At 38.4% G+C, this 27,239-nt stretch overlaps 1 protein-coding gene across 2 annotated transcripts in view; it reads left to right on the top strand.

The window, feature by feature from the left end:
* The first annotated feature begins 1,691 nt into the window (after positions 1 to 1,691).
* Positions 1,692 to 27,239, top strand: part of MYO3A (myosin IIIA) — a 171,449-nt gene continuing 145,901 nt past the window's right edge. For both annotated transcript variants that reach the window (XM_060293677.1, XM_030837214.2), the window contains exons 1-4: positions 1,692 to 1,859; positions 4,469 to 4,603; positions 19,179 to 19,283; positions 19,888 to 19,987. In XM_060293677.1, coding sequence (XP_060149660.1) covers positions 1,692 to 1,859; positions 4,469 to 4,603; positions 19,179 to 19,283; positions 19,888 to 19,987 — 508 coding nt within the window. The remainder of the gene's footprint in view (positions 1,860 to 4,468; positions 4,604 to 19,178; positions 19,284 to 19,887; positions 19,988 to 27,239) is intronic.

Here is a 27,239-nt window from a genome sequence, read left to right as displayed (position 1 = left end):
ACCAGGGAAGCCCTGTCACTTAATTATTAAATGAGGGCGTCAGTTGGGAAATTTTGTGGGAGGCGATGGACAGCAAAGAGGGAACAATTTGAGGAGAGAGAAATATGAGGACACAGATCACTGTGAAATAGTTGATCACCCCAGAGAGAAGAGAATATACAAACCAGGGAAGTGCAGTAGAATTGCTGGGCAGCATTGAGGGTCTACTTGCAAGTTTCTTATCCTGAGTTTAAAGTGAAACGATACAGCCTAGTTGTGTGGTTTTCTCTAGCTACAGGCATAGGTGTGAAGAAGATGCAGAGTTTAACCAGAGTTGGTTTCTCAACCCCAGGAGACTGGTGGTGGAGAAAGAGAAGAACAAGAGTGCTGAGGGCATTTGCAAGGAAGTTATAATAATTCAAGCTGTAGAATTTATGCTGGGGAAGGAGAAAATGAAGAGGGAATGAAGACTGAAGAGATCTGATGGATATAAAGAAAGCGAGGACTCAGTGGATTGGTGGATTAAATGAAGTTGAAAGTTGTGGTCAGACAAGTGAATTTCATGGGCTAATATTAGTATGTAATATTAACACATTTATTAATAGATGTGTTTCTATGTGTATGCATACACATACAAGCACAACTGCATCAACTTTTTTTTTTTTTTGGCATCAACGTTTTAACATCGAAAAGAGGGAGGTTTTGCACAGGTAATTGAAAAATTCTGAGGACCGCTACAAGTTCTGGTTTCTCTTTCTGTTCCTTTTTTTTTTCCTTTGTAATTTTATAGAAATGGTTGAATGTAGTATAAGGGGAACATGAAAGGCTAAAAGCTTTACTTGGGAGATCTTATCTTAGGTTATGTATAAAATCTCTTCAAAAATCACTTGACCTTATTGGCCATATTCTCCTAATTATTTCAGCATTGTGCCAGGTGCTGGGCATACAGTCATATCAGGTCAAGGTGGGTTCAGAGTGATCTTGGAGTGCAGAGGTGGGCACGCAACCCAAATGGGATGGAGAGTGGTCACCTTTGGAGGGAATGACATCTAAGCTAACATCTGAAAAGATAAGTAGTAGCAAAGAAACCACAGAAGTGGGAGGGAATAGTGTATATGAAGATCCTCAAGCAAGAAAGAAATGAGCTGAGGGATCCCAAGTGGCTGGTTTGTAGTGTCTGAGGGAAGAGGTGTTGAGACATAGGAAATTAAGCAAGGGCCATATTTTAAAGGACCTGGTAGTTTATATGAAAGAAATTTCATCCTAAAAGCAGTGGGGGACCGATCATTGGGTTTTATTTACATAGACCAGTGATACAAAACACAATCATTTTAAAGTGTGGGACTTGCTTTGATGGAGAGGTTGAATTTTATCATCTCTAAGGTTCATATAAAGCAGTAAATCAAAATGATTTAAATATGTGCCTCTTATTTTAATCTGAAAATAATTAGTAGCAATTAAAGTGGAACTGTGTTAAACATGGAAAGCCCTGCTTACAAAGCATTATTAAACTCATGTTCATTTGTTTGCAAAAAAGAATTGAAATTAAAATTTTTCCATGACTCTCAGTACATTTGGTTACTGCTGTGTATTTTCCATATCAGTGAAAATATTAGATAATTTCCCGTGAGTTTATGTGTGCCATTTAATATCACCAATCAAATGTAGATGAAACTCTGTGCTTTTTCTCTCCAGTGATTTAAACTTTTAAGATGCTTCCATTAATTGGAAAAACGATCATCTTTGATAACTTTCCCGATCCTTCTGATACATGGGAAATCACTGAAACAATCGGCAAAGGAACTTATGGAAAAGTTTTTAAAGTGTTGAATAAGAAAAATGGCCAAAAAGCAGCAGTCAAAATTCTGGATCCGATTCATGTAAGTCACATTGGTTTTTTTTTTTTCCTGCTGAGTAACTTTAAAAAAAAATCTGTATTAAACAGTTAAAAAGTCTCTAGGTATCTTATCTTGATTTATTTATCACAATGTCAGTTACAATTTGAAGAAAATGTTTTAAAAAAAAAGTCTACTTATTAGAGGTTCCTTGTTTATATGCTTAACATATATAATAAGGTACAATAAATACTTGATATAAGAATAAATATGTAATGCAAATAAGTATATAAATAATACAACTCTCAACAGCTCAACAGTTGATTTAATATTATTTGAGATTTCAAAGTGTTGTCAGAATACAGATTTATGGGTCTAGAAGTAATCCTAAAATATCGTCTGTACCAGATCTCCTTTTCTTCCTGTGTTCATTTAGGCTTCAGGCAGAATTCCTCTTATTCCAAACCAGAAATATTTTTTAAATTAAATTTCATTCAGAAAAGGGAAGTTAATTTTCAGGTTTACTTAAGTGTTTCCAGAGCAGAAATGATGTTCCTTTATAACCAGGGTGAGGTTCCTTGTGAAAATTTGAATGTCCTGGTCAGTCCACATGGCCTCTTTTTCAGCAGTGCCCCAATGGGCTCCTCCTTTGCTTTTTTGGGGAAATCCAGTTGTGATGAGAGAAACTCGTCTTTCTTTGCCTTTAAGAGCATGAGGAGATGGATGAGATTCTTCTTTCTGGGAGTGAGAGCTGGACATTGGGGAGTATTTTCAGCTACTGGGACATACGTAGCTCTCCCCTAGCACCTGGGGGGAGCTAGAATAAGCTCAGTGATCCCATAATCCCCAAACCTCTACTGAGAGCAGCTTCTCCAATTACTCAGCTCTTGCACACGTGATGGGAGTGCCGTGTGATGGAAATGACGTGATGTGTGTGGGGAGGGCATCAGAGTCCTTGTCACCGCTGCTACGCTCATAAACTGTAGGACTCTGCAAAAGGTCTGCCCCTGGGCCTCTGTTCACCTTGGTGTTGCTCTTTCTTTTTTGATAGTTTATTTCTGCTAAATCCATGATAACTACATAGTTTCATATATCTTTGAGCAGAGGAGAGGGAAGGTGGGGTTTCTTTTCAAGTAGTAAATTAGATACACTGGAGGGAAAAAAATAAATAGCACTGTGACCAGGCTTCACTGATGCTGCATGTGTTCATGTTCCCCTGTTGGAAAGTTCTTACCATTCAAACTGAGGGAAGAGAGACACAAATTAGGCTGTACCAAAGTAACTGTGCCTCTGGTCTTTGCAATTATGGGTCTGTCCTTTGGTCTTCACTGTTAAGGGTTGAGGTCCATGGTGGCGAGAGAAAGGGCTCCAGACTGATCCCAGTGTATCGCCCCATAATCAGTGTCTCTCTCCCATTCCTCTACTTCTTTGTGGACAAGAACAAGTGGCTTGTGAATACATGTAGCCGTTATTCTTTCATAATCTACTCGTGTTTGGTAGACTGCTAACCTTATACATCATGTCTTGTTCTATTGCTTAAATGAAACATGTAGATTCATAACTACAGTATGAAATATGTTCTTTTGCTGCTGTTATTCTTGTCACAGTACCTGTGTATTTCCCTAAGAATTCTTTATTTACTCTCATTCATCATGCCACAAGTCAAATAAAAAAGATTTATAACCAGAAGATTATAATCTTAATAAAATAAATTTAGATGCACCCAGGCATTTTGCAGAGTGGCTTTTTAAAAACTTTTTATTAAAAGGGTCTCACTGTTATGGATTTGGAACTAATAATCTTCTCTCCAAGGTAGGGAGGAAATGAGCAATACTAGAAGGCAGTAGGCTAGTCCTGGATCTCACACAGACCAGCCCCTGTGACCCTGACTGCCCTGAGCTTTAGTTTCTTCCTCTCAAATTAGAGCTCTGGTCTGAAATTCTTTCCAGCTCTCTGATTCCATGATTCTGTCTTAAAACAGTGTGGACATTAAATGTTACCGTAAAATATTAGAAGTCTTTTTCTTATTTATGACTCTGTGAGTTGTTTCATGTATATGTGATTTTCCTAGATACATGACTAAGTACCTAGTCATGTTTGCACTTTTACTGATGGGATAACAACCTATTCTACTTCTGGGGAATGGGCCTTTAGCTAACTAAAGGCTGTATGCCAATTTATGTAACTTAACTCTTTCACTTTTTTGGAAAGGTAGGAGTTCATTGCATGTATGACTAGTTTTTGATAGCCTTCGAATATCCTGTACTTCAAAGAAACAAAATGAACCAGCTAAAAGTTTTCATTTCAAATGAATGGCTTTGCCATCGAAATAAAGTTAACACTACAAAGAAAGGAACATCATCTTAGGTGGTTCTCCATATGCGTTTCTTTCTCATTGCACACAGAAATAGCCTTTTATTTATTCCTTTTCAATGAAATAAATGTAATTAGAGATATATATGATTAGCAGGAAATCACAATCTCTCCCCTTAAGCAGTGTAATGAGAAGTTTCAATACATAGTACTGAGTGCAGTAAAAACTATTCTGACCTTGCTTTGACAAAATAAAATTCTACATTTGGTAGTCTAAATTGTTTCTTTGACTTCATTCATGTTTTCCTCACCGTTCTCTCCCCATGACTTTTTGAAACTAGGATATTGATGAAGAGATTGAAGCAGAGTACAACATCTTAAAAGCACTTTCTGACCATCCTAATGTGGTCAGATTCTATGGCATGTACTTTAAGAAGGATAAAATAAATGGAGATAAGCTGTGGCTGGTTCTTGAGGTGAGTGTTTCAACATTATTTTACATGTGGAAATTTGCAGTGTGGTCTTTTTTTTTAAATAAATTTATTTAATTTATTTATTTATTTCGTTTTGGCTGCGTTGGGTCTTGGTTGCTGCACGCAGGCTTTCTCTAGTTGCAGCGAGCGGGGGCTACTCTTTGTTGCGGCGCGTGGACTTCTCATTCTGGTGGCTTCTCTTGTTGTGGAGCACGGGCTCTATTCCCGCAGGCTCTAGGCGCGCAGGCTCAGTAATTGTGGCTCGCAGGCTCTAGAGTGCAGGCTCAGTAGTTGTGGCGCACAGGCTTAGCTGCTCCATGGTATGTGGGATCTTCCCGGACCAGGGCTCGAACCCGTGTCCCCTGCATTGGCAGGCGGATTGTTAACCACTGCACCACCAGGGAAACCCCTGCAGTGTGGTCTTGGAATGACTTAATGTTTATGTAACATTGACCCCGTAAAGCAGTTCTAATATGTTCCTGGCTGATCACATCCTTTGTAGAATGTTATGCCCAGTTCTGGTCTTGCCACCTTTAGAAACATGGGGAAATGAAAGAAAATTAATTAAAGATTAAAAGAAAATGTTTCACGACTTCCCTGGCAGTCCAGTGGTTAAGACTCCGCCCTTCCACTGTAGGGGGCACGGGTCAGATACCTAGTGGGGGAACTAAGATCCCACACGCTGTGTAGACAAAAAAAAAAATAAAAAAAAAAATAAAAGAAAATGTTTCCACAATAAAAGACTAAAGAAACCAGGATTATTTTTCTTTCAGAAGAACATGTTATAAAGGGACTTCACTATAATTTTTATTTATTCATCCATAACATAACATAACACGTGACAGAGGCGCAGTGCCAGGTGCTATGATATGAGAGAAAATTAATGTACCTGAGGCTTCATTAGACAAAAATGGCGAGCTGGTAATTTCTTCTTCTGGCTTCACTGAACACTAATGACATAAACTACAGAACCAGGTACGGTGGGTCCTCCATATCTGTGGGTTCCACGTAGTTGGATTCAAACAGCGTGATCCGTGGATACGGAGGGTCAACTGTATTTACATTTATAGGGAAAAACCTTACTAGAAATGGTGTTGAATATTGAATAAGTTGCCAAAGGGAAATTATGGAGTCTGCCTTTTCAATTTCTGAGAATAGGTTGGGACAATTCTCTCTAATGCAGGAGTACTGGAAGGTGCCCCACTAAGGTAACTGCCAGTCGTAGAAGAATGTAAGAATGTGTTTCTTCTGATTTGCATTGAGTATTTTTATTCAAGGTGAAGTAATCACTAATTCCAATAAAATTTATAAAAATTTTTAAAAGCTGCTCTTGTCAAACTCAGGGCTAGTAAAACCTTTATTTGTTCACCTTAACAGCATCTATTTATTGTATTCACATTATTTTATTTTTTTAATTGAAGTATAGTTGATTTAGAATGTTAGTTTATGGAGTAAAGCAAAGTGATTGAATTATATCTATCTATCTATCTATTTATAGATAGATAGATACACTCTTTCTCATATTCTTTTCCATGTGGTTTATCGCAGGATATTGAACATAGTTTACTGTGCTGTGCAGTTGGACCTTGTTGTTTATCCATTATATATATAATAGTTTGCATCTGCTAATCCCAAACTCCCAATCCATCTCTCCCCTGCACCCCGCTTCCCCTTGACAACCACAGGTTTGTTCTCTGTGTCTTGTATTCACATTATTTCATTAACATTTGATTATTCTGTTTCTTTTTTAGAATGTGCCATTGATTTTGCTGCACAGTAATCATTTATAAATTATATTGTCTCCATACTTTATATTTTTTCTATTATGGTTTTTAAACAAATCTACAAGTAGTGATCATTGTAGAAAATACTTGAAACTATAAAAAGAACCACTCTTACCTCTGAACATATTTCCTTCATCTTTTTTTTTGTATGTTTAAAATGATTGACAATATTATTTATGAAATTAGCGTATTTTTCCGGTTCATATAATTTCAGATAGACGTAATCATTTTTATCTTTTTAAAAATAAATACATTCACTTGATTAATAAAAAGCAAGTAGAACCAGAGGGCTTATAATACAGAACAATATTAGTGTAGATCCAGGTTAGTGGTACCACCCTGTCCTGAGCAGGTAGGCCTGTGCTTTTGCTGTGTTGATCGCTGTACCTGGAATAGATGGCCGAAGTTCTCTACTCTTTCATTTCCTAATCCGTATTCTGAATTTTGGCACGATTATTAATTGCACCTCTGGAACCCTATGCCCTCCTGCTCCATTCTGGAGGTCTGCCAGGTATCTGACCTCTGATATCTCTCTGCTGCTCACCTGGGTGGAATCCACCGTTTCTGGATCCCTTGGCCTCCTCTTTCCCAGGTTACTTCTCTGTTTCGCACATCATGTAGTTATGTGCCTTGCTCCCGTTATCCATGCTACTGATGTCACCAGATCTTGAGTCCATTCAGTTCAGTTTTTCTAAGGAACAAAACCCCCATCTGTGTGTGTGTGTGTGTGTGTGTGTGTGTGTGTGTGTGTGGTGCTCAGGCAGGCTCCTGGATGTTGATATTTTGTATGTTGGGTAAGAGGGTGTCAAGTCTTGATGAGAGACCTCCAAGGGATCCCTTTCTTCTGCCCCTCCCCTCCCATCTCCTCCACTTTCACTCTTACCTTGCCCTGTCCGGGTTACTCTGCTCAGGTGACCTCAAAATAGCCCCCAGCTAGCACTTCAGTTTGTGGCTTCCTCTGTATTGCTCAGTTACCATTCAGTCATCTGCATGCCATGTTGAAAAATTTTGTTGTGATCTCTTCTCCACTTCTCTCCCTTTTTGTTCTTTTTTCTCTTGTGGTTTTATACTTTTTTTATTCCTTTACTAGCATTTTAATGGAGATTCACATGTGAGAGGAAATAAATGTATATGTTTAATTTGCCACCTTTAATTGAACCAGAGTCTTTCAAAATTGTAAAATAGAATTTTCAAGAACCTTCTCAGAATCTGAAACTGTGCATTATTTTATAGAAGTTTAAAAAAATTTTTAAATAACCAGTTGTGTTCTTCAAAGGTAGGCAATTTATTATGATTTCAGAATTATTTTGTATTTCTCAGTTTAGTTCAAGATAGCTTTATAGTTTTAGTTAAATCATGCATTAAAACAAAGCAAAACTTTTACTCATATCAACATAATTACCTAAGTAATAGAATATAAATTATGAACTTAAACCATTTTGCCTCAAATTAATGAATTGTAAAGAATTTACTTCATATTTGTGTTTGTGTATTTGAGATGCGACGCTCTGCAAATCCTTAATGCAGTCTTGAATAAAATTTTGTGTATTTATATCCTTCAGAACATTTTCAGTAATGCGTCTTTAATTTTTTTCCTTGTTGAATCATTGGAAAATTAGCATTTGAAGATACAGGTGTTCTGCCTAATGTAGGCCTAAATGCGCAAGGACACAAGGTACAGAACTTTGCCCAGAGTTTAAAAATATTGAATGAGATCATTCACTGTCTTTTATGCCTAACAAATTCCTATTCTAATTATATTGTCATTTCTCAGTATAATCATTTGGAGTTAGGTGTGAGTTGGAGACTCCAGGTCATAGTTAAATGTTCTTTTGAGAGAGCAGAAAAGATTGATTAAAATACTTTTGGAACATCAGGTACAAGCAAAGTGGCTTCCTGATATAATGAATCAGCAGAGACTTAACAGCTTCTTTGAACTTTGTCCTTATATTTTATTATCAGATGGAGGTATTGGAAATATCCCTAAAAGGCTTGAGAAAAAAGAGTAAATGGTAATTTATTAAAATAGTATTTCAGGAATCTGACCTATTTGCACTCACAAAGTGGGGGAAAAACACAGAGAAAGCAAGAAGTTGGCAAACTGTATGTAAGGTAATTGATTTGCACATATGCAAATTAGACTAATTATATATACACATAAGTGGCTAGATGTACAATTACCTGATTTATAAACATGAATGGTGCAGGTGCTGCTTTAGAGGCACTTTCAGAAAATTGGCTTGTGGCATAAATACTTTATTCTACAAAATGACTACTAATTATACCTCTTATCATAATAAAGCCCCAATAAATTATTCTGCATGAGGGTAAGGATGGCCAAAGAGGGGCTGTGGTGTTACCCAGAGAGTCATGCTAACAGTGCTAGACTTCTGATGTGAATCTACATAAAGAAGGTGTGTCCTGGAGGGGCTGAGCCATCAGTAATATCCCTCGTTATCATCCTGGCATGTGCCGGGGGCGCCGTACCAGCTTAGACAAACTCCTGTGCAGAGGTTTCTCATCTTGAAAAATCATTTTATTTATATTTCGATCCAGAATTGAAATTCTAAGAAGGGGATTACTTGCTCAGATTTTACCGGATAGTCTGTTTTTTCTGTTATTTAGTTGTGATTTTTGAATTACTGCTTTCAGTTTGATACAATTTTTCTTCTTCCTGTTTTTTTTCTTTCATTTTGTTACACTATACATTTTTGAGCATTAATGATATACAGGCCTCTGTTTAGGAACTATTTCCTTCTAAATTCTCTGTATATTCATTTTTAGGACATAGAGAAGAGCACTAGTTGCTAGCTCTCTGAAATTCCAGTTACACATTTGTAATGAAACTACCTAAGAAGAGAAGGGGTAGAAAGTTTTCTTTTGTGGGAACTGATTTTTTTGCAAAATGTCTCTGGGAATTTTTATTGTTACTTAGTATTCTAGGTTTTCCTAATGATGTCAGCATAAAGGGAGAACTGATGTATTTTTTTTTTTTTTTTTACTTATGCTTCGTTTTGAAATACCAGACTTATATTAATTTTTGCTTATTGCTATCATATCTCTTGACTGACCTGCTTTGTAAAATGTACATACCTCTTTTGCTTAGTGTTTCCGTTAATTCCTAGCATCTCCTGTGGAGGATCACGGGCTGGATGTAGGCGGGGCTCGGGGGAGGTCGCTAGGTTTCTGCATCTGATTATCACTAAATTGGGAGACTAAAAAACAGAGTCAAAATTGAGTTAAATCAGTCTGGCATTAAGCATTTTCTACTGATGAGCTCGAAGGGCAAAATTGTAATTTACCCTTTCTTGGTTGGCCGGACAGCAGCACCTTAAGTACTTGAGGAATACAGTCTTCTGTCTCAGAGTCTATTTGTCTAGTATGTCCTCAGCCATAGTGGCTGTGAAAAGATGGCCTCTGTCATTGTGTGTGTGTGTGTGTGTGTGTGTGTGTGCGCGTGCGTGCATGCATAAGTGTCTAGGACTAAAGTTTATTCATCCAGTCATTTATTAATTCCATAAATATTATCTATTACTTTGGGCCAGGCATTTTGATAGGTTCTGGGCATTCAGTGGAGAACAAGACAAACTGTCATCCTGGGGCTTAGAGTCTAATGGTGCAGAAAGACGATTTAAAACTAAATAGACAAATTAAATAATTACACATTGTTATTGATACTATGAAGAATATAAATGGGGTGCTAATAAAGAATGAAAAAGAAGACCCTTTACGAAAAGAGAGGTGAAAGAAGGCCTAGCTGAGTAGGTAACATTTTAAGCCTCCACCTGAAAAAAAAAAAAGCAGGACACTTGTGGTACCTTTGTTCTTTAATATATATTCCAGATACTCTGATAAGGATCATCCACATCTCAAACCCACTGAAGCAGAAACTCCAAGAATGAGTTTTAGGAAACTAGTTTTTTAAACAAGTACTAAGGTGATTCTTATCAAAGGAAAGTTTGGAAAACACTGCCAGAGCTTCTCAGATTTCAGCGTGCATAGAAGTAATCTGGGACTTCTGCTCTGGCCATGACAGTAACTTGCATCATTGCGTGGCTGTACCATAAATAACTAGAAAATGGCATAAAATATATTTTTAAAAACACAACAATTTTCAAACACTGGGAAAGAGACAGCTTAAGACTGTGACATTGAGAAAAGGAAATAAACAAGAGGAACACTACAATTATCCCATCTTTAATCTTGGAGGCAGTTTCCAGACCACGGGCATAAGGAGGACATTCCCAAGGAGATCACAGCTATCTTACTGAACTGAAAAGATTGGGAAGGCAGAAGTGGCTGGAATTTTCAAAGAAGGGAGAGTTAAGCAGGAAAAACGCTCCAGAAATCTGCATAGGGGTTCCCTTGAGTCTTTTACTGAAAACCAAGCTGGAAATGTATAGGGCAAGATTTCAGGCAGTTGGGCAAAGAACAATTATTAGGGAAAGAATTACTGAAAAGCAGTAATCTGAACAACTGCTGGAGTTTGTGCAGGGTTGAGAGATGCTTGAGTTCTGATCAGCCAAATTGGGGAATCTTTGTTGAACCCCTGAGGCACTTAGTAGAGACCCTCCAGAAGGGTTATGCGTTAAAGGAAGGGCTAGACTCACCCTAGAATAAGAACTTCCCTTGGCCTCCCATAAGAAGTTCAAAAACAGGGCTTGAAATGTTCAGGTTGGTCCACAAGTAGATTAACTGCCTGACAGAACAAAATTCAACATCCATTAAGGGAAGACAACAAGATCTGAACATTCAAATGTAAAATTAGTCATGTCCATCATTTAATAAAAAATTATTAGATATGTAAAGAAGCAGGAAAAGGTGACCCATTATCAGAATAAAAATCAGTCAAAAGAATCAGACCCAGGAATAACCAGGATAATGGAATTAGCAGATAAAGACTGTAAAACAGCTATTATCACAGCCTTCAAGGATTTCAAAAGGAAAACATGAACATAATGTTGAAAGAAATGAAAACTATAGAAAAGAGTTGAATGGAGCTTCTAGAATAGAAAAATACAATATCTGTAGTGAAAAATATATAGTATTGAGTTTAACAGCAGCTTAGACATGTGGAAGAAAAGATCAGTGAATTTGAAGACCGGAAAATAGAAGCTGTCTAAACTGAGCACAGACAGACAAAAAAGGGAGAAAAACCCCTGCGACTTATGGGACATTATCTAGTATTCTAAACTGTGTGTAATTTCAGTCCAAGAGCAGTACAGGGACGGGGTGGGGGGGCAGAGATACAGTATTTGAATAAATGATGGCTGCAATTTTTCTGAATTTGGTAAACACTAAAAAGTCACAGATCTAAGAAGCTCAAAATCCCTCTTGTAGGATAAACAAAGAAAACCACACTAAGATATGTCACAAACAAGGTGCTGAACACTAATAATGAAGAGACCATTACAAAAGCACCAAGAGGACATGTAGGGGTCAGAGAGAAGCGTGGTCACTGATCTGTCCTCCAGTGCAGTGGAATGGTATATTTAAAACATTGAAAGCCTTTCAACTTAGAAATCTGTATACAGGGAAAATGTTATTCATTAATGAAGGCAAAATAAAGACAGATGTTTTCATCAAAGGAAAAGAATTTACCGTCAGAGACCTGCACCATAAAAATGTGGAATAAAGTTTTCAGGCTGAAGGAAAACGACTTCATATAAAAACTCAGACCTGCAAAAAGAAATGAAGAATATTATCCATGGTAAATATAAAGATAAATAAGAAACTTTGTATGTTATATTTTTTAGTATCTTTAAAAGAAAAAAACCACTGTTTGAAACCATAATTATAATTATGGTTTGTGGGGTCATTACATGCAGAATTAAAATGCATAACAACAGTAGCAAAGGGACAGGAGAGGAGAAATGGAAATGTACAGTCTTAAGGGTCTTACATTACTTAGGAAGTGGCATAATATTATTTTAAGGCATACTGTGTTAAGTTAAAGATGCATATTGTAAACGCTAAAGCAATCACTAAAAATAAAATGAAAAAGTACAGTTAATAAGCCTATAGAGGACAAAATTAAATACTACAAATATTAGCTGTGTTCTTAAATGTTACTTCATTTGCTGTACACCCTTACAATTTCCAAAGACTTTAACTCATTGTTTATTTTTATAATTTTCACCAGTTATACTGGGGAATGAGTCCACAGAGTTCTTCACAGTGTCATTCTGGGGAAAAAAATGAATCCTATGAAACGTTTAAGAAAGAAATAATCAGTCTTGTTGACTCATTTATGAGGGCAACATTATACTGACGAAAGAAGACAAAGATATTACAAGAAAAGAAAATATATTCTGACATTTCACATGAACACATTTGGAAAAAATCTTTCTCAGAATATTAACAAATTGAATCCAGTAATATATAAAAATGTTAATATGTTATGACTGAATGGGATTGATCCCAGGAATGCAGTTTTATTAAAACATTAAAATAAGTTTGTTAAACATTAAAATTTATTGCATCATAATTCACTGTATTAATGGAATCAAAGAGAAAAAAATCAATAAAAACGTGTCAAAATTCAACACCCATTTGTGATAATCTCAGCACTCTAGGAATAGATGGAAATTTCACCTAACAAGGTGCATCTACCCAATTTCTTATGAAGTGTGCAAAAAAAGTTTGGACTCCTTGCAAAAGCATATATATAATATGTTTAATATCTTTCTTTTGGGCGCAAATTCAAATTAAAACCACAATGAAGCTATAGTACACACCCACTAACATGACTAAAATTTAAAAGACTCATAATACCCAGTATTGGTGAGGTTGTGGAGCAAATTGAACTTTTACACATTACTTCGGCAGTGTGAAATGGTGCAGTTACTCTGCAAGCAATACAGCCGTGTCTTATAACGTTACACCCACAGTTACCAAAAACTTCACGTGTAGGTGTTTGCTAAAAATTGGTTTCTATAAAACGACTCAAACGCTTTTATAAAATGAGCAAAGTAAAAACTAGAATGAGTGTTAGAAAATGAGAGTTTCTGCTTTTGTGGCCTCACATGGGATATGGTCAGACTAAGCGAAGCGTCTTAGAGCATTCTTAGAATAAACAAAAAACAATGAAAAACAGCAGAAGTCAGAAATGCCAACTGCAGAAGTCAGTAGTCCTTTTCCAGAAATTCGAGTAAAAATCTCGTATCTCTCCTAACACAGTGAAGACAGAATACATTTTGAAAACTTATAAAAGCTGTCTTTGGAAGTGAGTTGTAATGATCTGTTCAGAGAATATCATCCCTTTTGATTTAGGTTATTGGGTTTTTTTTCATGTTTGACTGCAGCCTAGGGAGAGGATTCATTCTCACTGTTGCTCTGTCCTTTCATTAGTGTAGCTCTGGCTTAAGAAAATTATGCTTCAATTTTGTTCAGTGAAAGAACGTTAAGGCCCTGTTGTAGCATTGTGCTGCGAAGCTACACTTAAGGGTTTTCTGGTCCCCTATTACAAATCCCCCTTTTAACCTATCTTGGTGATTTAAGAATTGCATAGGGTTAATATGATGCAATTCATTCCTCTGGGTGCAGTTCTTTTTAAATGGAAACATAATGGTCATTTTCATTTTTTATGATCTGTTGCTTAATTCAACATTTGCATTTCCTTTAATATATTTTAATCCTTCACATTCATTTAAAAACAAACGTACTAAAGTTAATTGTTTTTCACTTTATTCATGTATGAAAGGCATTTTATGCTAATTGAACAAAAGTAAATTTCATCCTAGAGCATATTTGAAATGTTGCTAATTCTAAACGAGGATTTAGAATATTCATGGTGATATCTCATCTTGGGCATCTTTAGGAAGAGGTCAACCACAAGTTAACTTGTGGTTTATTGACATTTGGTCCCTATGGTCTGTTTAATAATTTCTTTTTCGTTTTAATCTACCTCTTCTTGAAGTTTCATTCAAAAGACCCCTTTCCATTCTGAAAATTAAACCACTATTCCTGCTTAGGCAGCAGCCAAATAGTAGAATAATTAGTTTCTAAGAAGACCCTGTAAGGGGTCTGACATAACTTGGAGTAATTTTCTTTGCTCCTTCATTATTAGTTTAGGACCTTTTCAAATATTCTTGACGTTAGCAGCTAGATTTTAAAAAATGAATAGATTTTATTTTTTTGAACAGGTTTAGGTTTATGGAAAAAATGAGTGGAAAGTTCAGAGAGTTTCCATAAATGCCCCTCACCAAGTTTTCCCTGTTATTAACATCTTGCATTGGTATGGTACATTTGTTACAGGTGATGAGACAATAATGATACATTATTGTTAACTAAAGTCCATAGTTTACATTAGGGTTAATTCTCTGTGTTGTACATTTTACAGATATTTTAAAGACTTTATTTTTTAGCATAGTTTTAGAGTCACAGAAAAATTGAGAGGGAGGTACAGAGATTTCTCATATGTCCTCTGCCCTCACACATGCATAGACTCCCCCATTATCTACATTTCTTACCAGAGTGGTGCATTTGTTACAATTGGTGAACCTACATTGACACATCAGCACCATCCAAGGTCCACAGTTTACATTAGGGTTCACTCTTGGTGGTATACTTTTTATGGATTTTGACAAATAAATAATTACCTGTATCCACCATTACAATATCATATGGACTTGTTTCACTGCCCTAAAAATTCCTCTGTGCTCCATCTGGTCATTCTTCCCTTTCTCTTCCCTGAACCCTGTTAATCATTGATCTTTTTACAGGATCCATTGTCTTGCCTTTTCCAGAATGTCATATGGTTGGAATCATACAGTATGTAGTATTTTCAAATTGCCTTCTTTCACTTAACAGTATACATTTAAGATTACCCTATTCCTTGTGTTGGTAACTAGGTTTTAAACCCAATTCAGAGTCATATTTCTGTTTTCTGGGTACCTTTGAATAATAGAAAAGTGTTCTGTAATAATTGGGCATCCATATATAATCCATACCTAACACATGTACAAAAATTAACTGAAAATGGATTATAGACCTACCTGTATGTGGAACCTAAAACTATAAAACTTCCTGAAGGAATTATAGAAGAAAAATTTTTTGACCTTGGGTTAGGCAAACATTTTCTTGATATGACATAAAAAACACTTTCCGTAAAATTTTTAACATGATAAATTTAGAACTTCTGCTTTTCAAAAGACACTTAAAATAAAAGGTCAAGCCACAAACTGGGAGAAAGGACTTGTATCCAACATACATAAAGAACTCTCAAAACTCAATAATAAAAAAAAATTAAAAGTGAACCAAAAATTTGAACACTTCACCAAAGAAAGTAAATGGATAGCAAATACATACATGAAAAGATGGTCAATGAAATTAGTCATTAGACAAACTCAAATCAAAATCACATGAGATCCATTTAGAATGGCTTTTTAAAAAGTCACAGTGTGAACTGCTGACGAGGATGTGGAGCAACTGGAACTCTCGTTCACTGCTAGTGGGAATGCAGAATGGTACAGCCACTTCGGGAAATAGTTTAGCAAATACCTAGAAGGTCATACATGTGACTGATAGGACCCAACAATTCCCAACAGCAATGAAAACCATATTCATGGAAAAGCCTATTATGCAAATGTTTACAGTGGTTTTCCTCATAATTGCCAAAAACTGCAAACAACTCAAAAGTCTTTCAATTAATGAATGGATAAACAAACAGTGGTTTATCTATTCAGTGGAATACTCAGCATTAAAGAAGGAATGACTAACATTAAAATAGCATTAAAGAAGGAATGTATAGCAACAAAGATGAATCTCAGATTCATTGTGCCAAATCAAAGGAGCTAGACTTAATGGGCTACACACCTTATGACTCAACCCGCATGACATTCCTGCGAAGACAAAATCATAGGGGCAGAGAAGAGATTAGCTTGCCAGGGACTGGGGAAGAGGTTTGACTACAAAGAGACAGGAGGGTAGATTTTTGTGTGATGGAGTTGTTCTATATCTTGACTGTGGTTGTGGTTACATGACTGATATGTTTGTCAATACTCAGAATTGTATGCTAAATTGGGTGAATTTTATTGTATGTAAATTATGCCTCAACATACCTTACTTAAAAAAAAAACTAAAGTGTATATCACAAAGAATCCTGTATTCTCAACTTTACTAGTTAGGGAAAATAACTATGTCAAAGAAATATTGATACCAGAAAGTGGTATTTGAACTTCTTAGTGCAAGCTCTATGATCGCATTAGTTCTTTTTTCAATTTTTATTTTATTTCCTGCACATTTCTTTTTTTTAAAATAAATTTATTTATTTTTTATTTTATTTATTTATTTATTTATGGCTGTGTTGGGTCTTCGTTGCTGTACGTGGGCTTTCTCTAGTTGCGGTGAGCAAGGGCTGCTCTTCGTTGCGGTGAGCAGGGGCTACTCTTCGTTGCAGTGCGCGGGCTTCTCATTGCAGTGCCTTCTCTTGTTGCAGAGCACAGGCTCTAGGCACGAAGGCTCAGTAGTTGTGGCTCGCGGGCTCTAGAGTGCAGGCTCAGTAGTTGTGGCGCACAGGTCCAGTTGCTCTGCAGCATGTGGGATCTTCCCGGACCACGGCTCGAACCCATGTCCTCTGGCATTGACAGGTGGACTCTCAACCACTGCGCCACCAGGGAAACCTCGTCCTGCACATTTCTTTATGGCTCCTTTATTCTCCCTGTAAGATCCTAGCTGTTTACTCTTGAATTAACATAATAGTCAATCACAGAAGATGCAGCAAAGAGGCCACACTTTGGAGACATAGGAAAAGCCATTCAGTCACCCTGCAATGAATTTTGGAAATTTAAAAACTGGTCCTAAAACTTGGTTCTTTTAAATAAGTGCTCTGCAATTTAAAGAACTCAATTTCTTTTCAGTCAATTTTTAAAAAATTAATTAATTAATTAATTTTTTTGGCTGTGTTGGGTCTTCGTTTCTGTGTGAGGGCTTTCTCCAGTTGCGGCAAGCGGGGGCCCCTCTTCATCGTGGTGCGTGGGCCTCTCACTGTCGCGGCCTCTCCCGTTGTGGAGCACAGGCTCCAGACGCGCAGGCTCAGTAGTTGTGGCTCACGGGCTTAGTTGCCCCGTGGCATGTGGGATCTTCCCAGACCAGGGCTCGAACCCGTGTCCCCTGCATTGGCAGGCAGATTCTTAACCACTGCGCCACCAGGGAAACCCTCTTTTCAGTCAATTTTGAATAATTTTGTGAACTAATCTTGCTGGGCCACAGAGGAGGCAATGTGACCCTGTATTCTGCTGTCAGGACAGCACACTCTGCTTCTTATCCAGTTAAAAGGTGTTCCCTTTTCTGCAGAAGAAAATGCTGGTTTGGGAGTGCTAGGGCTGCACAGATTCCTGTAGAAGATGAAAGTTTTCTTTGAATGTAGAAAGACACCAGTTATAAAAGGAGTTGCATCTAAGTGTTCATTTGTGACTTCGTGCTTAGATTTTAAACACACTTACAAAAACAATATTACACATGATGGCTAGATCGACCAGCCAGCCCAGACCTCCTTTTGGGGGATCATGACATGTCATGATTAAATGTAAGACTGGACTCTAAAGTCAGGCTGTCCAAGTTGAGGTCTTAGCTCTGTCACTACTGTGTGATCTTTTCCAAGTTACCTTTTAGCAATTTTGTGCCTCACTTTCCCAATCCTTAGTATGGAGATGCTACTAATTCCTATTTCACAGAGTGGTGAGATACACAGATAATGCATGTAAATGGATTAGAAATGTGCTAGCTTAAAAAATGTGCCCAACACAGCTGTTATTATCGAATCTATAATGTATCAGAAGTGTTAAGGCATCCAATAAAATCTAATCACTGTGTTAGAAAAAAGTTTGAGAGAAAATGTGTTCAGTATTTTAGATGAGGGTGTCAGGAATACACTTCCTCTCACCTTTGTTTTCTACCTCCATTTAGGTCAGTAGAGTCAGGGAAATGCCAGGCTCTTAGTTTGCAGGCACTGAGGTGTCAGAGGAGGCCCCATAGTTCAGGGTAAGGGCAAGGAGACCATGGACCAGAGCCCTGGGGGAAGAGACAGAGCTGACAGCAAAGGCTAATGGATCAGACATTAGGGGATCACGGGGTCAAAGCTTTGTTGGGACCATTTACCTAGTTATCTCCCCTCTCATGTTCCACTGCTAATGTCAGTGTTTGTCTCTTCCGAGAATGAACAGCCTGTTTGAAAGTTTACTGTGGGACTTCATGTTACCTAACTTCAGAGAAACCTGGATGTGAAAAATTCCCCTACCATGCCCCTCCCTCTTGTTTGTCTCTACTCTTGGGAGGTGTGGAGGGAGGAAGAGCTAGGGAACATGACACTTAAAACAGTTTTCGAAAATAGTATTTGTAACCCTTACTTCAGCACACTCTGAAGTTTTACCAGAAGGGAGGTATGTCTTTAAATTAATGCGCATATGAAACAGTATATAGCCATGGATTGAGGTCACATTGCACTATTAATTAAACTATCAGGAATCAAGAATGCCTTTAAGCCCTAGATCTTAAAATTTGAGACTGATTTATAGAATCATAATTCTTTTCCTTAAATTTATAAGCCAAGCCCAGTGCTTCTCCAGATTCTCTTCTAAAAATTAATTCAAATGGAAGCTGTGTTCCAGTAATTAATTGTACACTAGTACAAGTTTATATCTTCATTTCATTTATGAAACCATAAAGATGATGGGAATAATTGTTCGAAACAAAAAATTAGAACAGTTTTGTAAAACGTTTTGAGAAAACCTTTTATAGCAAGTACTTAAAATGGCATATCATTTTATTATCTATCTTGAAATATTCTTTTATAGCTGTGCAACGGAGGATCAGTGACAGATCTTGTGAAAGGATTTCTGAAGAAGGGCAAAAGAATGAGTGAGCCCATAATTGCCTATATTTTACGTGAAGCGCTGTTGGTAAGGTGGTTTAAATTGTTTGTGCATTAATTAGGAGGCAGTTCCAGTTAAATAAAAAGTGAGGATCCTATTTTTAGCAAAGCATCACTACATTAGTATTTATCGATGCAAGAGTAAGATGCAAAATGTGAAATGTTTAGCATAACTAATTCCTTTTTTCCATTAGAGATCTACCCTCCTTGTGTCAACAGAAACCTGAGTTTTGATCTCCTAGGTATATTTCTGAGATTATGGTAAAGGTAGATAATGTGTATTTTTACTAATAGTTAGGTTTTTATTGGCCATTGTTTATTTATTTATTCCTTTAAGAGCCATTATTTCAAATGAGTGTATAGAATGTTTTCTTATGTTGAGATCAGCACATTTTAAATAAACTATTTGCTAAGGGCTGAGGAGTATGCACTGGTTTTTTTGAATTTTTATATAGTCCAAAGTGGAAATGATATACTTTGATTTGACTAACTCAATGTGAAGCATTTAAGAACCTTTGTTAATTTTAACGTGTGGTGTGTTTCCTATTGATTTTGTATAAATGCATCCATCTGAAAAATGTGTTTTTGCTGCTTTCTCTAAAAGTCACTATGTATTTATTTCCCACTTCTAGGGACTTCAGCATTTACATAACAACAAGACTATCCACCGTGATATAAAAGGAAATAACATCCTATTAACCATCGAAGGCGGAGTTAAACTCGTAGATTTTGGTAAGTTTTGTTTGAAATGCATGGATTTGGGCCGCAGAATGACTCGTATGATGTGATTTGATCATTTTCCGTCAGCCTTGCTTTGTAGGCATCGAAAGAGAAAAAACCAGTATCTCATTGAGGTAGGAAAGTTGCAGAGATTTTAAAAAATTTGGCAAATGAGAGATTCCCAGAAGAAAGAGTGACTTCTTTCAAGTCAGCCATCGTGTGCCTGTAACGCTCCTGCAGCAGTATGTGTGGTTGATCCTCTGAAATAGACGGGCTCCACATAATCACACTGAGTCTAAATGGTCAAGCCCACGGCCCTTACTACTGATGGCTTTCCCGATGGGCAGGTGCCCAAACCCAGGATTTTGAGACATGAGGGGAAACCTTCAGATGTCTCTGGGAAAATGTTTTCCCTCCTAAGAGGGCAGCACAAGTAAAGATGGTCTCTCTCTTACTTGGGACCTTCCATGTCTTATTGTGTTGCCCGCAGCCACCTTGTTCTATCCTGAGGTATTCCATCCCAAGTGGAAAGGCAGCCCTGCGAGACGGGAAGAAGGAGGGTCCTTGGTGACATAGTCCAGCCACTACATCAACTGACTTTGAAACCTCCCCTATCTCTGGACCTTCTGTCATGTGAGATAATACATTTCCATATTGACTGAGCCAATTCGGAGTGTCTGTGTCAGAGCCAGAGGCACTGTAGCTGATACCTCGGCTCCTCCTTTTCCAGTTGTGACAGTGATATCTCCCCCGTCTCACTGGATCCCCACTAACACACGACACCCGTGAGAGCGGGTAGCATTATTCTAGGACATCTCAGTATCCTTGTTGTTCTCCCCTTCCCGCACTCAGGCTGGGTAAGGTGTCTCTCCTTGTGCTTCTGTACCCTGTATATTTCTCCATTTCTGTGTTTATCACATAAGATTATGATGGTCTATTTGGTCTTCCTATGTAGATAAAGATACTTAGGCTCACAGATAGACAGGGTCATTAAGAGGTGGGACTATGTCATCTTCTATTTTGTAGACCTAATACTTTGGGAATAGTAGCTTAGTGAGTAATAGTTGAATGAATGAGTGACTCTTCCTTCATTTTGCATTTTGGAAAATGAAGCTTAGGGAAAGTAATCGACTCACTTTAGAAATTCATTGTTTTAATCCCAGTATGTAGCTCTTTAGTGATCTGTCTTCACCCAGGAATGAACTTCAGAGCATCTAGACGGGAACAGTTGAATAGCGTATCTTTCGAACGACCACGTGTTTTTTTCCCTCAGCTGAGCATTTGAAAACTACGGAGCAGCAGTGAGCTTGGCAATGAATTCCTGGTTAATAACTGGGATGCAGCTAGTGTGTGTTACTAGTTGAGTTCAGAGCTGTGTATTTGAACAATCTGCCCGGGTTAGGATGCTAATGAGAACTTGGGCCTGAAATTCTAAAAAACAACAAACACTCTTCACTGCTCCATGGACAGAGCCATGACTCTCTTCAGACAATAATTTTGGCTCCGGTCTTGACAGACCCAAATGGAGAACTTAATATTTAACTTGAGATCTCATAATTCTCTTGCTCTAAAAAGTGGCTACAATATATACAGCCCAGATGAAAATTGTTAAAACAAATGTAGGTAAACGTCTTCTTCAGTCACACACAAAAAAGAACTTGATAAACCAGTAGCTCTGAGAAAGGCAACTTCCCGGGACACCCTCCAAAGTAATCCAGAGTAAAAATATACACCTAGATAATAAATAAAGTGGCCTTTATTATGATATCTTTAGAAAGTAGTCATGATGTAGAAAGCCGACAAAACAGGAGCTTTGGTTTTATATTAATTAACTTAAAGACTTTACTGTCAGCAGCAATTAGAGAAGAGGGTCAGTTGCCTATTAAATGTGTCCCTGGTGTCTGATACTAAAATGCTATTATTTGCATATGAAAGGATGCTTATATTTCTGTTCTCCATGGTAAGAGGACATGGATTCGATTCACCTAGGATGGTTTAAGGTTTTCATATGAATTAAAACCCGAGGATGGGGCTTCATACGTAGTGAGGCTTCTCAAGGGCATAAGGAATACAGTGTACTGAGCCGCCAGCTGCAGAGCCAAACTGAAGATCAGGGTCCTCAGTTTATGTTTAAATCAGATTTTCAGAGAATGCCACAGCTGGGAGTAAAGGGGTTTAGAATATATTTTTACTTGGATTTCTCTCCTCATAAAATGTGCAGTGGGCTCATTATTGGGTACTGGAGATCTGTACTCGGATGGCTGCCAGTCCTCTAAATGCTCAGATGGAACCCCACCATCTCACCCATTCCCGGGGATCTGCTTCATATCGAGAGTTTCTTGCCTTAGAAAAAAGTCCTCGGTATCTGTTTTGTGGCTCAAGCTAGAAATCTTAGCTTATCCTTGAGCTTTCCTCTGTCTTCACCGCCCACATCTACCATGCGTCACAAGGCTGTGTCTCTGTTATAAATTCCCAGCCTCCATCTTTATCTCTCTGCCCCGGTCCTCACCATCATCTCTGACCTGGGCTCCTGCGGCCACACTTTACTAACCCCGCTGCAGCCGGTCTCATTCCTCTCCTTCCAGACCGTTCCCCACACCGCAGCTCTGGCTCAGCTGACCCTGCCACCCTCTCGCTCAATATCTTGTCCGTCGTTTGTCAGCCCTCCTTGGGGAGGGCTGTGCGCCTTGTGATCCTGTCTGCTGGCCCAGAGTAAAGCACTGAATGATTAACACCTTTTTTTTGCCCCTTGGCGCACAGCAGGGACCGCCTCTTCCTATTACCTGTGAGCCAGGTCAACTTCTTTCAGCCTCTTAAATGTACCACCATCTTTCTCAATCAGGGCTCTTAACACATGTGTCGGAGGAAGTTCTTCGAAATTGGTTAACATGCTCTTCTCTTGCTTATCCAAGAATGTGACCTTCACCCCGGTCTGCCAGAAGCATCTCTCTGTTTGGGGCGGTGGGGGGGAGGTTAAGATTTGTTACAGAAGGAATGCAAGAAAATGACTGAGGTAATATTAAAAAATAGGAATGTGTAGCAAGACCCGGGTTATCTCTTGAGAAAGATCTGTCTAAATTGCTTTATCTTCTCTTTAGTTTATGGAGAGGGAAATTCCAGGGATCCATCGTAGGGTTTTGCATAAGAGAGAACAGAAAGAAGAGGGAAACCCTTTCTAGTTCTCGGGTAATTGTGGAAAGGTGAAACAGAGAAAGAGGCGGGACAGTGAGATGAGCTTTTAAAAAGTGAAGGTGACAACGAGGGTGGAAAGGACCTCTTACCCTCACACTTCCCACCACCATCATTCTGAGTCCCAGACAAAGTCCCTGCAGAGTCTGCGCCAGTGCAGACTGGTGTGATCACATCGTCCTGACGCAGAGGTGTAGAGTGATTAGGTACAGGAAGCACTCAAGCTAAGCTTCTCCAGACCCCTTACCCTCTGCTCCCGTTAACCCCCCAATAACTGAAAATCTGTCTGGGGAGTTTCTAGAGGGGGCTGCTCAGGATGGGCGGTGAGGGGCAGAGCCCAGATCACCTGAGCCAGGTCTGAATAGGAGTCACAGCCAGACCTCAGAGCATTGTCAGCCCCAGCTGAAGCCACCCTGAGCCTTCGTCTGCCAGGAGGCCCTACACAGGTAGCCCTGCCTGCATGAGAAGAGGCCACAGGCTCACTGGATGCAGACCCCATCAGGAGGGTCAGGGGGCCCCTAGCAGGCAGGCAGACAAAGGAACGTGGCCCCAGAGACCAGAGACCGACCACACCCGAGGACCCTCCCTCTTCTCCCCACCACAAGGTCTTATAAGCCATCCCTCATCCTGTACAGACAGTACCATCTTCAGGAGAGAAGAAGGAGGGGCTCCATCTGAGAGATGGAGCAAGCACTTTCATTCAAGAGAGACTGAACTCTTTCTAAAAGGACTTACGGTTTCGATCTGACTAAGCTTTACTTCTCCCAGCCAGTGGGTAGGGACATAGGAGAGCCCATGATAGTTGGAGGCAAAATGAAGAAATCACAATGACAGTTCTCTTTATGTATCTAAGATTTATGTCATTGAATTTTGTGACCGGTTACAAACATGATGCTTTCCCTGCATGGAAACCTCCCCTCACCCCTGCACCCAGCTAACTTCTGTCTACCTGGCTGAGAACTTCCCCAGCACCCTATCCTTTCTTTTTTAAAAAATTTGTATTTTATATTGGAGTACAGTTGATTAACAATGTTATGTTAGTTTCAGGTGTACAGCAAAGTGATTCAGTTATACATATACATACATCTATTCTTTTTCAGATTCTTTTCCCATTTAGGTTATTACAGAATATTGAGCAGAGTTCCTTATACTATACAGTAGGTCATTGTTGATTATTTATTTTAAATATGGCAGTGTGTGCATGTCAGTTCCAAACTCCCTAACTATCCTCCCCCTACCCTTCCCCCTGGTAACCGTAAGTTTGTTCTCTAAGTCTGTGAGTCTGTTTCTGTTTTGTAAACAAGTTCATTTGTATCATGTTTTTTTAGATTCCGCATATAAACGACATCATATGATATTTGTCTTTCTCTGTCTGACTTACTTCACTTAGTATGATCATCTCCAGGTCCATCCATGTTGCTGCAAATGACATTATTTCATTCTTTTTAATGGCTGAGTAATATTCCATTGTATATATGCACTCTGTCTTTTCTTTAGCCAAACAGTTATCACACTTGGTTGTAATCATGTGTTTAATCTGACTACCTTCGCTGCTAAGCTGTGAGCTTTGTGATGGCTCAGTCTCTGTCTGGCCTGTCACTCTGTGCCTGGAACCAAGCATGGCACTGGCACATCGGAAGTGCTCAATAAATACTCTCGAATGAGTGAGTGAACGGGAGGCAGGATTTTCCATGTAATTGTGTGACCTTGAGAAGGTCACTTAAAATCTCCAGGGACATCAAGTATGAAAAACAGTCTCTACCTCATACGGTTGATCACTGTGGAGAGTAAATGGGATGATACAGGTGAGCTACGTAGTATAATTATTGACACTTTATAATTTAAAAAATCTGAGCTATTATCATGAAGTGATACTGTCACCTCGCCCCAGCTCAGTGTTGTATGCATAGTAGGTACTTGATAAATAGTAAATAAATACTTCATTTAAATATTGATAGTTGCTAAATATTGAAAATCTGAGTTCCCCAAATAGGTGCTTCTTTCTGTTTAAAAAAATAATAGCCCTTTGCTAGAGTCAACTGGATATTAACTTTAAATATCAAGCTATTTAATTACACTAAAAGTAAGATTCAGTTTGCTAATGCTAGTTATGAGTAGAGCCTTTAAGAAAACCTTTTGTTTTCTTGTTAAGTGGGCTAGGCTTTTACAGAAAACCACCGGCCACCTCAGAGAATAAAAAGACAAGTGAGCTTGCAGATATTATAAATGAAATACATTAGCAGTCACTGGTGTATGATCAATCAATAAATAACACAGCCTCCCAGGAGATAAACCCCTTTAGGCAAGTCAACTAACGTCTGAAAAAGCAGTCCGCATTTGGAATAGAAAATGAAAGAGAGACTAAATTTAAAGGGCAGTACTCCGTTCTCATTTCTACAGATTTCTCTCTGGGGATCTTCATTTCTAATAGAATAGTTAACATTTCAATACCAAAGTACAGAATGTACTTCTTGTGACTTATTTAGACATCGTTCTTATGACAGACTATTTTATGGCTTTCAGTCTCTTATTACCCACATGCTCGATTTTAGACCAAATCCCCAATGAATAATGTAGGTCAAAGAGAAGTTGTGACTTATTTATTAATAACCCACTTTTGTAGCATCCAGTGAGGCAGGCACACCTGAATTTAAAAACTATGAAGTTCCCTTCATTCCTTCCTTTCTTCCAGAATAATTCAGAACAAAAGGCATTTGGTGGGCCCGAGAAAGCATGGGAATCGGGGTGCAGCTCAGCAAATGGTTTGGACCTGAAAGGGGTGAGGAAGGTGTCCACGCTGGGAGGGGAGGGGCAGTGGTGGCTCGGCTTGGGGCGTTGAGTCCCCGAGGAGGGGACAAAGAGAGCATTTGTCTAGGGGGATGGTGGTGACCCCAGTCAGGTTGTCAGAGCCTGAGCTGGATAAGTGCGTCTGCATAGGGGTCAAGATGGAGACAAGGGGTTGGTTACATAAAGGGGGCTTGATACCATCTGGAAATATCCTGAGGACAATGGGAGCCAGGTTTCTTACTGTTAGAGATGAGAATTACAAATGTGGAAGGGAGAAAACTGAACCCCATGATGTTGGAGTGGAATTGGAGGTGTCAGTGTGAACTCATGGTTTTCAATATGTAGAGAGAGGCATATGAAAAGAAATGTAATGTGATACGTGTGTGTGTGTGTGTGTGTGTGTGTGTATACAGGTTGTCTGGCTATGTCCACTAAGAGAACTTGCAAGCTTGATGCCCCAAGAGCAAGCACATCAAACACCTAGCTCTCAGTTTTTAAATATAATTCTCCACTAATAGTAAGCAGGCATTCTTGGAGAAAAGCTGATTTTTAAGGCTATACAAGATAAGCCTGGAACTTAATGTGCCAAAAAGTGAGGAACTGCCCAAAGAATGATGGAGACAATGTCAAAAGGACACAGAAGCCAAACTGAAGTGATTCTCACTGACCAAATCTGGGACAGTTTGAGCATCAAAATAATGATAATAATGATGGTAACAATGATGTCCATTGAATAAAGTAGAAATCCATTAATTCATACGTTCGTACTTACACACACAAATAGATGAATGGGAAAAAAGCTAAAGCTTTTCTTTATAGAAGAATGCCAGCTAATGAATATAGAAGGAATAATGAAAGTTTAAAAATTATCTTTTGGCAACCATCATAGTAATAATTAATTCATCCAAAAACTTCAATGGATGCTGAACTAGTGGGTTAAGTTTTGATTAAAAATAGGATATTTAGATAGTCTCAAAAAGCTCTGCATAAAATACTTAATTACAAAAGAGAAGGAGAAACTTTATAGGCGAGAAGCCTGGCAGACACAGACTTAAGTAAGCAAAGTGAATACAACTACTGATGTGACAAATGGAAATCACATACCACCTGATAGGATACAAGGAGAAGACTTCCCTTCCATGATATTCCTGCCAAAAATATAATCTTGAGGGAATATCTGACAAATCCAAGTTCGGGAACATGCTACAAAATAACTAGCCTGAAACTCTAAAAAAAATATCAAGGTCATGAAGTTCAAGGAAATATTAAGGAACTCCTCCAGATTGAA

The sequence above is a fragment of the Globicephala melas genome, chromosome 2 (genome assembly GCF_963455315.2).
Source record: "Globicephala melas chromosome 2, mGloMel1.2, whole genome shotgun sequence".
Lineage (NCBI taxonomy): Eukaryota > Metazoa > Chordata > Mammalia > Artiodactyla > Delphinidae > Globicephala > Globicephala melas.
This window is presented reverse-complemented; position numbering and strand designations above follow the sequence as displayed.